We start from the raw sequence: 13,620 nt of genomic DNA on the forward strand, positions 1-13,620 counted from the left end.
CACACTCATAAATAACCGCTTATTAAATTAACTCTGTTCTATTTCAAATCTTACAATATCTTGTTGTGAATTATTAAAGAGTTTTCTATTCAAAACTTAAGATTATATTTGCAATTATTTCAAGAAAAATTAACATTATTAATATTCTCTTCACAAATTCTACAACTGTTCAAAAACATCAACAAGGTAAGAAATTATATTAATATATATTTACACAAATTACAAAGGTAAAATCCTCATCAACGACAAGTCAATTGAGACATGCAGACTCAGGTGCATCACCAATCATTATATCCTTCGTTTATAAATCTGTACTCACGATCCCAATCAATCGTAATAATTATATGCTTTAATCTATAATAAGAGATAGGATAAAGAAAGTCGACGTTCAGAATCCCTTTAATTATTATTCATTAAAATAGCTAACTATACCAGCTCAGTTAATATATTATTATAAGGTGAAGTTTTATCAATAAGCAACGTACGGGCTTATTTTTAATTCATCACAATTGAAAGACCGTAAAATGTTTGGGTACTAATGAATACACTGTTTGGGTACATAGTGTACTTGGAAGTGGGCAAGGTTATGGTTTTACTACCTAAATCACAATATGCTCTTTATATTATGGGAAGGTCACTGTTGTTGTGTACGTCTACACGACAAATTAAATAAAGTACGCTTGGCGAAATAACCGACTATATATCTTTTATTTTAAACAATGTAAAACAATTTCGTTAACATGAGTTCGGGAGGTTCGGACAGATATTCTGCTGGACACACACTGACTTCCCTTGGGGACGAGCACTGTCGCCAGGCCCGCTGCGCTACCAAAACTGTCCACGCAGCGGAATGTCATATGCTGTCTCAGTGCTCGTTCCCATGGGTAGTCGAATACATATATTTAGTAATAATATAGATGGACACATATATACATTAATACAATATACAAAAAAAAGAAATGCCGAAACTACAATTCACTATTCCTACATGGTATGGGTTTACAACACTGTGATACTAATACATGTAAACAAGAATAATATAAATCTCACAACCCCCACCTAAATACATAAATATTGTGTGTTAGATCAAACGCTGGTCATATCGATTCAATCAGTATAGAGTTTTCACCGTTTCTACAGAAAAAATGAACATCTATCAGTTTTTTTGAGTTAAATTTTATTTTCAAAGGGGCTTAATTAGTTAAATTTTATTTGAAGAAGTGTATACTTAATATACCTATTTTTTCTTCATTTTAATGAATTTATTACTTCAAACGTTTTCAGAATGTTTAGCACTATGGTACACTAGGTACGTCTACACTTAAAAACAATTTTGTTTCCAACTGAAAAAAACACGACGTGCGTTTTTTTGTACTGTGCATATTTTAACTTTCGATGCCAATTGTCAAGTTTAATTTTAATAGGCATTTGAAAACGTTAATGGTATGTATAAATTAATTTTTCCATTAAATAATTTTATAGTTAAACATTATTTTTTTAAATTAATTTTATATTTTAATATTTACTTATTTGATTAAAAAACAAATTATGGACGTATTGAACGTGTATAGTGTATTACTTTAGTAGTGTACAGGGGTGTATATGTTACTGTGAATGTCCGCAATTGGTGAGTGCTGACAATCACCTAGTGTCCTAGTCCTAGTGAATGTCGACATACACCTACTAAATTGGTGAATTTGAAAAATTAAAATAATATGGACATGTACTAGTGGATGTTGGCATTTACATTAGGATTTTGGTCAATGTTGACATACACAACACGGTTTTGGTTAATGTTGACATAGGTTACGTACTCGCACATAATATTATAGTATAGTACTATATAGAGTATGGACTACCTAGTGGTTCCCAACCTGGAGGGTAATTACCCCCAAGGGGTAAAAACACGATTTTTTGAAGGGTAAAGGTTAAACTATTTATTTGAACTATATATTTATTGTGATTAAAGATAAAGTTCTGAAAATCTCCACAGCACTTCTCCTAGCCAATGTGAATCTAACAAGACCCTAAATAACAAAATCCGTTCTCCAGTTTCGGTAATCTACCTAGCTAAATAAAAAATTTAGCAAAAAATAATTATTTTTTTAACTGTGAAAAATTAAATAATTTTTTTTGAAAATTTTTAATCCCACATTTTGTTTTTACTTGATAATCCCTTTTTAATGAGCTACCGACCAACTTTTTAGCTATTAATGCTATTATATTTTTGGAGAAAAGTTAAAAAATAGAAATTTTGGGATTGTTCACGCCGACGTGTTTGTGGATTAAAATCGTTATACCGCTTGGGTGTGATTCGGATCTCTCTCAATAATATTTTATGTTAAAGCTAGTTTAATTATCCACCTAATTATTACAACTGAGTTACATTTTTATAATTTTTCTATTTAACAAAAATTCTTGAAGTATTAACAATTCAGACTTTTTTCATTTCAATTACCATACTTACTTGATTAAAAATCAAGAAAGTAAAAATGTTGTTTATCTAAAATTTAAAGCGAGTAGTATTAATGTATTATACAATAGCGGCGCAGGTCGGATGAGGCGGATCTAGTTTTTTAGTCTAATTAGATTACCTCTTTAGACGCGCCTTAAGTCTGTTTAAATTTGAAATTGTTCGTTGATTGTTTCGTCGTTCATTTTAACAACGCGATTTTTATTGTTCATGCTATATACTGCAGCTATTGCACCATTGCACGTCGGTTTTTGTCTTAAATTCTATAATCTCGTACAGTCGTACTTTGTTCTTTGGAACATAGTAAGTGATTGCTAATGTGAAGGTCTAATATCCTACCTCCATACTATCTACAACCGTAACCATGCTGCCAATGATACCACTTCTCAGTTTATCATTAACCCACGTGACTCGTGTTTTGTCTTATGCAATTCATCAACTGCTGAATGTTATTAATACAAAACAGTCAGTTATTGTTTTCATCCGATATCCGTTAGTCGTTACTCGTTATCGTAGCCTACTATATGTCTGTATCGCTGTCCCGTTCATGAGTGCGCAGAAACTCGGTGGTGAACGATAAACGGCAGACGCCGTGATTGTCTAAGCAACAGTCGGTCAGGATTATCTTGTCTATTGGATTTTGCGGCGGTGGATGTGATGGAGGTCGACAGTGACTCTGAGCCCAGTGAAATTGTGGAGTTTGAGGGATACACGTACGAGAAAAAGTGGGTGGGTGACACCAGTGACTGGGCGCTGTGGAATTGTGTGAAACGTGGCTGCACAGGACAAGTGGCTACGACTGCCGTTCGGAAAAAACGGTGGCGGGGGAAGCGGATTGCCGTGCTCCGTGATGTCCCTGGCAATCGGTTAAGGGCGTTCGTATCACGGCGACCGCACAATCACGCGCCTTTGGCGGCGAACGGTAAAGAAATATCTAGTCAGATTGAGACGACGGCTGAAATAGCCGAACCGACGACGACGACAAGTACGCCTACTACGAGCTTAACTGACCCATCGGCTATCCCAAGTGAGTGTTAGCGATTTTTTCGGATTGTGTATTTTTATTTTCATTGACTTGGATTGATTACTTGTTGACCACCAATTTCTGTTCACGGATTGGATCTTATCGATGCCATTTGTAATAAAATGTATAAATAATATTTATATGCAGACATTGCATAGTTAAAGTCTTATTGTCATCATATTATTGTATTATATAATCGATTGTTATTCGACTTAATCTTTTAAGTCATAAGGGCAGTGGCATAATTTGGGAAACATTTCAGGGGTTGCAAAAATTACTTCAAAACCCGTGGGGGCTTTTCCCCACACCCCAATATTATAAAAAAAAAAAACAATATCTGAGTATATTATATTAATATAAAATACATTATAAATCTATATAATTCTTATATATACCGAGTGTCCTGTGGGGATTTACCCATTGCGATATCTCCTGAAATAATAGATATCATAATTCTGGCTTTTAAATAAGATTCACAGGGACAAGAATTACAAATATTGCATGCTTTATATTATTTTAATGTTTTGGTAAAAAAGTAAAAAAAATTGAAGATAGCCAAGCCACTTTGTAGAGTTCATATTGTAGAAAATATTGACATTTCAACTTTTTAATTTCATTAATCTCCTGATTTTTAATATTTTTTCTAGTTTCAAGAAAAGCTGTGAATTACACTGAAAGTGTTTGTCGGTCGTACGAGCATGTGGGTCACATGTTTGATACATTGATACCACTATTCACAATTTTTTTCGAATCTAGAAAAAATATTAAAAATCAGGAGATTAATGAAATTAAAAAGTTGAAATGTCAATATTTTCTATAAAATTAACTCTACAAAGTGGCTATCTTGAATTTTTTTGAAAATAATTAAATAAAAACATATATTTTTTTAACTTTTTTACCAAAATATTAAAATAAATTAAAACATGAAATATTTGTAGTTCTTGTCCCTGTGAATTTTATTAAAAAATAAACATTATGATATCTTTATTATTTCAGGAAATATCGCAATGGGCAAATCCTCACGGGACACCTGTAGATACATGTTATTAAAAACTATATATTTTTAATTTTTATAATTAATATATACACAATTTATTTATATTTATATACTACACAAACATTAATTTTATTTCAATTTTAAATTGAATAATCTTTTATAATTATAATATAATAAATTAATAATTAATATCAATCGTTTATAATTTTAAAATTGTAAGCTGTAACAGTTTCATTTTTCTCTATTTTAATGTATTTATAGTAATAATTAATACATTTACCTTAATTGTTATTTAATTTATTATAGCGAATTGTAATCAATTAAATTATTTACATTCTTGGAGTATTGATAATATTTAATCTCAATTTTCTCATTCTTCAACATTTTTTATTTCATAATTAATTAAGACAAGGTAGTACCCCCCCCATGTGTTGTCTCTGTCTTACACACTCACAACATATCAAATTTTCGTTTACCAGTTTCAATATTGTACTGTTAGTTTTGATATTAGAGTGAACTGACCTATTATAAAATTCAAAGGTAAAATTATTATCCAGGGTCTCGCGTAGTCTTTTATTGATAATATTATTTTTAAGTAAGTTATAATTTTAAAATGTCCTGGATAATAATCTACCTTTACATTTTATAATAGGTTAGATCACTCTTTTATCAAAACTAACAGTACAATGTTAAAACTGGTAAACAAAAATTTGCCATGTCGTGAGTGTGTAAGAAGGAGACAACACAATATGCAGGTACTACGTCTTCTTAATTAAATAATTACTGACTTATTTTACTTATTTTTTACTATTTAGCGATAAACTATTAATATGAAAATTTCAGAAGTTGCAAAATAGTACTTTTAAGCCCTCCAAGGTGACTTAAACATAATTGGTGTAGAAATCTCTATTACATTAAAAAAAAAAAAACAAATAAATAAACTAAAATTAAATCCCTCAGGATTTAAATGAAATTGAAAGTGTCATCATTGGGTGGCTTCTTTCCCCAAATTATGTTTTTCATGCTTTATTATTTTTTTCTTTCTCTCTTAATGCACATATATTCATTATATCCATGATATGATATAGATTGTATATTTTTTTCTAAAAATAAAAAAAAAAAGGTTTTTTCTTTACCAGTAATGATAACCATTAACCATGTGTTGCTTAATATTACTGGAATTTCTGTAATATTTAATAGCTATTTCTGTATTTCATGTTTGTATATTTTTGTTAACTTATAACTATTGGCATTATCCCGGGCATTATCTTATCTATGTTTTAAATGTTTTCACTTTTAAATAACAATTTTTATTAATTATCATTTAACTATAGAACTAGAGGTTTGGTATTTATAACAAATTACAGAACACCATACTATTGTTAATAGCTGTATTAAGAGTTATACTTATGTCTCTTGTTAATTTTTATTTTCACATTAACATGTTAACATAGTTTTATATACATTTAAAGATTTCTAGAATTTACTTAGCATGTTAAAAATTTTTTCCATGGTTAGGTATGGAATAATATAATATAATTATATTACATGTTATTTATTTATTAATTATTTACAAATCTCAAGAGTAAAATCGCTCATCTTATTTATTAAACAATTTAAGTAAAATGTTTAAAATAATAAGCACGTTTACATGGTAGCACAGAGAGCAAACTGCTTACTAGAAATCATTTTGACAATAATTTTATGTTAAAACTGTTAAATGTTTACTGAAATTGTTGCTCCTATCACCAAACAAATATTTCAACAGTTTACTGTTTCTAGTTTTTGAATAATACATTTTTAATAAAAATCTCTTCGGATCATTTGGCAATGAACAAACTTCATATGCCATATCAATATACAATCAGTAAATAATCAGTCAAATGTTTTTACTTCTGCAAAAACTTCACTTATTTTATATTATATATTTTGTTAGTAATAATAAAATATGATGATAAATTTGTTGTAGCCACAAAATTCTAAGATATGTTTTGTTTCAGGTTTTAAAGTTTTAAATGAAATTGATACATTTCATTCATCTGAAACAAATTCACTCACAGGTGTTGAAAATACTTGTTCCATTAATCTGGATAATCTGTCAAAAAGTATGGAAACGGTCGAACAAACAGTAAATAATTTTGATGAGGGTAAGCATAATAGTACAGTATTATAATAATTTATGAAACATATATTTATTATTCATAAAAATTGGTTGTATATTTATCATTAAAATAAATAAATAACTAAAATTATAATTTTATTAAACCTTTGTATATTAATTGTACTATTAATTTGTATTGAAATTAAAAGATAATATTTAGTTTCTATTATTTCAGGTATCAAAATGCCAAATATTAATGGTACAATAGAATTAAAAGTAGTCAAACCTATTAGTCTTATTGATCACAATGCAAATTCAGAAGAAAGATATTTAAAAGATATTAGTGTTACAACTGATGGTACTAATATTATCGAAAATATAGAAAAAAATGAAGTTATGCAAATTAAACATGGTAAGTTTTGCCATTATGTATTAATTTAGTATTAATGTTTTTTTTAAATATATATATATTTATATATGCTATTAAGTCATAAATAATTTGTTGTCACTTTTAAAAAAACTTCTAAAAAAAAAAAAAAAAAATTATAAACCTCTTCCAAAATAAAGGGATTTCTTTGTAACAATATTTATTAAACAATTTGTCTGTATTTATTTATATTTTTTTTCATATTATTTAAAATATATGATTAAGCAGTTTTTTTTTATAATGCTAGTAATTATATAATTGTATATGTTACTTAGATCAGTGTTTCCCAATCTTTTTGATATGGTAATCCACTTTTAGACCCTTCTTAGACAACATATTAAAAAAAATTCTAATTCTATTGTTTTCTGTGATAGGTAAAAGGTACTAGTAACTAGTATAGTTATACATATAATTTAATATTTTAACATAATATTCTTGACCTGCTAAAATAATTTCATGATTAACATTTGGATTGTATTCATAAGTTGGGACACTGATTTAGATAACTATACGGATAAGAGCATGATTAACTAACTAGGTATGTCAGTAACTTTACCGTTTCTAGTGTTAATACAAGCAGCCAGATTATTCTAATAGAATGTGACGACAACCACCAAGGATTTTATTTTAGGCGGGATTATGGAATATACTCAATACCAATAACAAATCCTTGGCGGATGACGTAGCATGATGCGTATAATTTGATTGCTGACATACCTAGTTAGTTAATCATGGGTAAGAGTATGAGTTCTCTCTATTTACCTTTGCTCTACAATAGTGTCTCTTTTTTGTTTAAGCCTATAAATTATGATTTTGTGTAATATTTTTAATTTATTAACATAATTTTTTATGATCAATACATTTTACGTTATATAATTTAAATTCATTACTTGATACTTAGTTACTTATTTTTATTAATTAATTTTTTTTTTCTTAGATAATTCAGAAAATATGTCTTCTCAAAATAAAGATGAGGAAATTTTGTGTCATGTGTGTGACACATTTTTTGATGTATGCTATTATAATCAACATGTTCAAACCACCAAACACTTAAGTGCGTGTGAAGAATATTTTAAAGACCGTATTGATTTTGAAAATTATAGAATATTTTCGTGTTCTGTTAGTGTTACTATAGCAGAGTTTTTTAAATCTATCAAAGAGGATTTTACCATTTTAGTAAACCACCTACTTTTAGAAAACAGTGCACTTGTGATAAATGTATATTTTTTTGCGCTTTATCATGAAGATAGCTCAGTTATAGAAAACAAAAATATAGCTGAAGTAAAACACTTTGATGTATGTAATAAGGTATATTCATTTTTGTATTACTTTTTGGTTTATCAAAGATCAGGTTTTATATTACATTAATGTTTTAGGAATTGACCAAGAACACTGATGTATATGAGTTGTACAAGGACATTGTCAATTCAGTTTTATTTCAAAGTGATGCGTTAGAAACTTCAGAATCTAGTTGGACTCTGGAAGAAACACTTTATGTCGAAATAACTATAGTGAAAAAATTATATGAAATTGAAATTGCATCAAAATCACTTGTTGAGAACAGTCATAATAACGAAATTAATGATAATAACATTGACACTGGTAATTTTATATTAATGTTCCTATAAATAAATTACACAAAATCATGGTAAACTAGATTAAAAAATATAATTGGTTGTATAAACTATTTTAGTATAATGTATACTAAACCATTTAGACCTGAGAGAAACATGAAATATATTAGTTTTACATTGATGATTTTTTGTTAATACCTATTTAATTTATATTTTTTTATTGATATTTGTACAGAATTCATAAAACATTTATATTGATCTAAATGTTAGCACTAAAGCTACTTGAATGATGATTTTTGATCATGTTACTATACTAGAACCATTGTTTTGGTTCTATACTTCCTGTATATAAAAAAAAAAACCTATACAAATTTTAATATATTTTTTTATTTTAGATAATCTTAAAAAAACTGAACCCTTGCAGCTGATACGATGTAAACAATGTTGTATTTACATTATTCAAAAAAATTATGAGTATCATCTTAAGACAACTGCGCATAAAATATCACTTTGTTATTTGAACAATGAAAAAATTCAAATAAATGGAGTTCAGTGTGACAGCCGTTTTTTAAGTTGTCGTTTACTCTCGCCAGAACATGTTTCAATTGATCAATTTTTCCAATCAATTGAGTCTGATGTGTTGGAGTTAATTGCTAGAATTATAAAATTTCAAAACAATGGGCCGGTCAATGTTACTATAAAATTATTTGGTCTTTATAATAACAGTTTAATGAATACAACTGATAACTTAGGTGATGTCAAATCTTTTTTGATAAGAAATCAGGTAATTGAAAAATAAAATATGTATTTATTTTAGTCTGGTAGTAATATTTAAAACTTAATATTTTAATTATACATTTTTCAGATTCTTTCGGAAATTACAATTTTGCTACTTTGGTTTCAACAAATATCAAATATATTGAAGTCTCATCACCAAAACTATTTAAAATCCATGCCCCAATCCTATTATTTAGCTCGTGTTATGTTTTTAGACCTATGTTTTTATGAAATGACTGATATTTAAGAGACTTAACATTAAATGTTATATTTTTGTTATTATTTGTATAAGATAATTGATTTTATAATTTATCAGACTATTGAAATTAATCTATAACTGTTAGATTTTTTGTATAAGTTAAAACATAATTTATTTTAATGAATTTGACTGCCAAAATAAAAAATGTTTATATTTATTAATACATTTTTAATTGTATTATTTATTAACTATTAATATTATTTTCACCCACATAATACCTGTTTCACATTATTTTATTGCATTCCCTTAGTATTTTTTTTTATATATATGTGCTTCAATTACATAAACTTGATTATAGTTATTTATTGATTTATCAGTTTTCCTTGTGAGAGGATAAGTGTATTGCTATTGGCCAATACTATAGATATATAGGGATGTCTCCTAGCTTTTTATTTGAATCATTGTTGCAAATCCTGTAATCAGTAGCTTAAGCGGACATAGTACCTGTTGTGTTGTCTTTGTCTTACTCACGTGAAATAGAACATTTTTTAACAGTTTCAATATTGTGCTGTTAGATTTGATATTAGAGTGAACTGACCTATTATAAAATTCAAAGGTAAAATTATTATCCAGGGTCTCGCGTAGTCTTTTATTGATAATATTATTTTTAAGTAAGTTATGATCTTTTTAAAATGTACAGTTTATACACGTCCTCTTAAGTATCATACACTTTAAATTGTTGTGTCTGTCATCACCTTTTGGGGCAGTAAAATGGTTTCATTTTCATTATTGAGGATGATTTATGATAAAAAAATTGGATCTCATATGTTTTGTGGGTCGTCAAAAGGAAAATATTCCCAGTATTTTTCAAAATTGTTTGGGAAAAACGAGAAACCAGTTTTTGACAAAATTGATTTCTTTATTTTATTTTAATTCAATAATGAATAACCATAGATATTTGTAATTTTCACCAAGTGTAGATAATACCATTATTGATATATTTTATAACTTAAAACTTGACTAATCTATTTATAGTAAATTGAAATTTTTAATTTTGTTTTTGAATTGTCAATAAAATTGTTACCTATCGCTCGGTCAAACGTCTTGAAAATTTAATACAAGGATACTGCCGGGCGATCACTCCATCTCCCCCTCGTTCTGCCACTGATACTAACTGCATGTTATAAACAGTTGTTTTGTTAACCTAGTTTTTAAATACTAACATAGTAACATCTACAGTGAAACCTCTATATAGTGGACAGCCACGGGGAATTAAAAACTGTCCTCTATAGGGAGTTGTCCACTATTGAGAAAACCTTGAAAACCTCTACTTAGTGAACATTTGCAAGAATTTACTAATTGTCCACTATACGGAGACACTATAATAGGAAATTGGTTATACACTGAATATGTACATATACATTAGAATATTAATTTATTATTTATTATACTATAATATAAGTATGTATATGTATATTGTATGTATGTATTAAAAAATTAGTATAAAAATGCTTATAAAAATGTTTAATGATTATGTACAATTAAAAAAATCTGTAATTTTTAATAAATTTAAAATTTAAATATTTAAATTTACCTGTGCAGACTTGCTTATGCAAAACCGTTCTGTTATTACACGAACACTTAGATTTTCCATTTCCTTAGTTTTAATAATATTTATTTTTTCTTCTAAGTTCAATCTTTTTTTTCTATTATTGTTCATTTTAACGCAGGCACGTGTCACACAATGTGCTGCACCCTGCACACAACTAACGACCAAACGGCAAACACATAACCGAAACATTTGTCATTTTTCGAATAGGAAAACCATTAAGATAAGATAAAATATGGACGAATGTATAACAGATAAGTATAGTATTTTTATTAGGTACTTAAACGTTTTCGATATGTACATAGTACATGTATTGTGTCCATTTATGAGAGGTAATTTTTAATTTGGTATACCAGTTTATTGTGTCCACTATTAAGAGGTTATAACTCCTATTATGCGCATACATTTTTGCCGAGGAATTTATAAGGGTCCACTATTGAGAGGTGTCCATTAATAGAGGTTTCACTGTATTATTATTATACATATTTTTATTAAACTTTTTACCGTGAAACAATGTGTATAGGTACTTGTACTTGTATAGGTTCATAGGCATTGCTTCATAGACTCATAGTATAAATAGGTACTACCATTGTCCATTGATTATAAATACAATTCGAATGATTTTTTTTTTATTATTATTCGAATATAAATGTATTTGAATACATAATAGATGTACTAACTATTGATTTTTTTAATACGTACATGTTTTAATTATTACCGAAATACCAACCATATGTTAACTAAGATAAAATTACCGAAAATTATTCGAATAATATTATTTTCGAATGATTCAAATACATAATTGTGAAATAATCATACGAATAATTTTTTATTCGAATAAAATATTATCTAAATAAAATTATATTCGAATACATAAAATACATAAATTAGATACTCTGATATTTATAATCAATATCACTAATATCTAAAAATTAATTTGAAAATGCCATTATGTATTTATGTATAATATAAAAATATAATTCATAATATACATATGTAATAGTTTTAAGTCCCCCATTAATAACGTTTTTAAATTACATATAATTAAATAATTCGTTATTCTTCATTTAAAAGTCTAAATTTAAATTTTAATGAATTATAAAAAAAATATAAAAATAATTTTTTAGATTTTTTGATTTCTATTAATGCCAATTATATTATGAGTATATACGTTATTTTGATATTATAAAATTGAGCTGAAAGCTGATATTTTTATTTTTTTGATACTACTAATAACACATAGAACATTAGTTGGTGAAAAATAATGCAAATAATTAGCTCCCAATAAATTACAGGTTATGTAAGAATAGCTAATTTAATTTTTAAAAATTCGCCTCCCCCTGGGTCCGCTGTTGCAGTACTGCTCCGTATTGACGCTGTTTCGTAGGTTGTAGGTACATACTTGATACTTAATATATTACATTTGGATTTAAACTATGAGTTATGACTTTTGTCCGTTATGAAATCACCGGAGTAAAATATTAGTTTCCGTGTCCGTAATACAAAGAGTCTGTTTTAGACAGGTCGAAATACACTGGAATACATAGCTTTTTGCTGAGACTTGGTCATTTTGTCCGTTAAAGAGGTGTCCGTTAAGTCAGGTTTCACTGTATTTAGTGTATTTAAAAATGCAATGTTTTCGATAAATATTAAATCAATCTATCGCGTAGGTACCTAATCGTAACTCATTCAACACATCAAGTATAATCTACGTTTAAAACAAGGATAATGTTGGTGTATAATATTCATATAATATACGTTAATAATAAGTGTATTATTGACGTATTAGTAGTGGGTCGAACTTAAATCGATTTACGTGTAAGAATGCACGAATATATTAGGTTTAAAATGCATTGGTGCATATACGTATATTTTCCGTGGTAATATTTCGTTTAATTAACGTCGATCAACTCGATCATACGTGTATTTTTGGTTGGTCGAACTTAAATTAATGCTTAATGCATTAATACTTCTAATAGTAAAATTTAAATGGCAATACTAAAAAAAAAAAAAACCATATGATGTATTCTTACCTAGTGATAAAGGCCGTCTAACAGTTTCTGCGGCATATAGTTTTCGTATACAATAATGTATCATTGAACATAAATTTAATATACCTATTCGCAATTTCGTATTACCTTTACCTTCTTATTGATACCTAATTAACATCAGAGCGGTACTCACTCCCTCAATCTCAAACATTTTTTTTTATTTGTATTCAGTTCGTTAATGTTTACATAATAATTAATATATATATATGTGTGTGTGTGTGTGTGTGTGTGCGTGTGTTTCATTTGCAGTTAGATTGTTCAACAACATTATTAAGTTGAACATTATTAACTACAAATTTCAGTAAAAAACAAAAGTACATAATAATATATATGAGCTGGTGGATCCAGCATATAAAAAGTTTGGTGCAGGAGCCAGGAATCGATGTAC

General features: G+C 27.6%; 1 protein-coding gene across 2 annotated transcripts; it reads left to right on the forward strand.

Moving 5' to 3' along the window:
- The first annotated feature begins 1,508 nt into the window (after positions 1–1,508).
- LOC132917188 (uncharacterized) lies at positions 1,509–9,699 on the forward strand. 2 transcript variants are annotated; one of them, XM_060977805.1, is made up of 7 exons: positions 1,509–3,500; positions 6,495–6,641; positions 6,831–7,007; positions 7,960–8,318; positions 8,399–8,624; positions 8,992–9,380; positions 9,462–9,699. In XM_060977805.1, the coding sequence occupies exons 1-7, from the start codon at positions 3,131–3,133 to the stop codon at positions 9,618–9,620; spliced, it is 1,827 nt and encodes a 608-aa protein (XP_060833788.1). In that variant the 5' UTR covers positions 1,509–3,130; the 3' UTR covers positions 9,621–9,699. The 2 variants fall into 2 exon arrangements, with proteins under 2 accessions (XP_060833788.1, XP_060833787.1); XM_060977804.1 differs by having other exon boundaries at positions 1,511–3,500; positions 7,960–8,330.
- The last annotated feature ends 3,921 nt before the right edge of the window (positions 9,700–13,620 follow it).

The sequence above is a fragment of the Rhopalosiphum padi genome, chromosome 1, assembly GCF_020882245.1.
Source record: "Rhopalosiphum padi isolate XX-2018 chromosome 1, ASM2088224v1, whole genome shotgun sequence".
NCBI classification, from domain to species: Eukaryota; Metazoa; Arthropoda; class Insecta; order Hemiptera; family Aphididae; genus Rhopalosiphum; species Rhopalosiphum padi.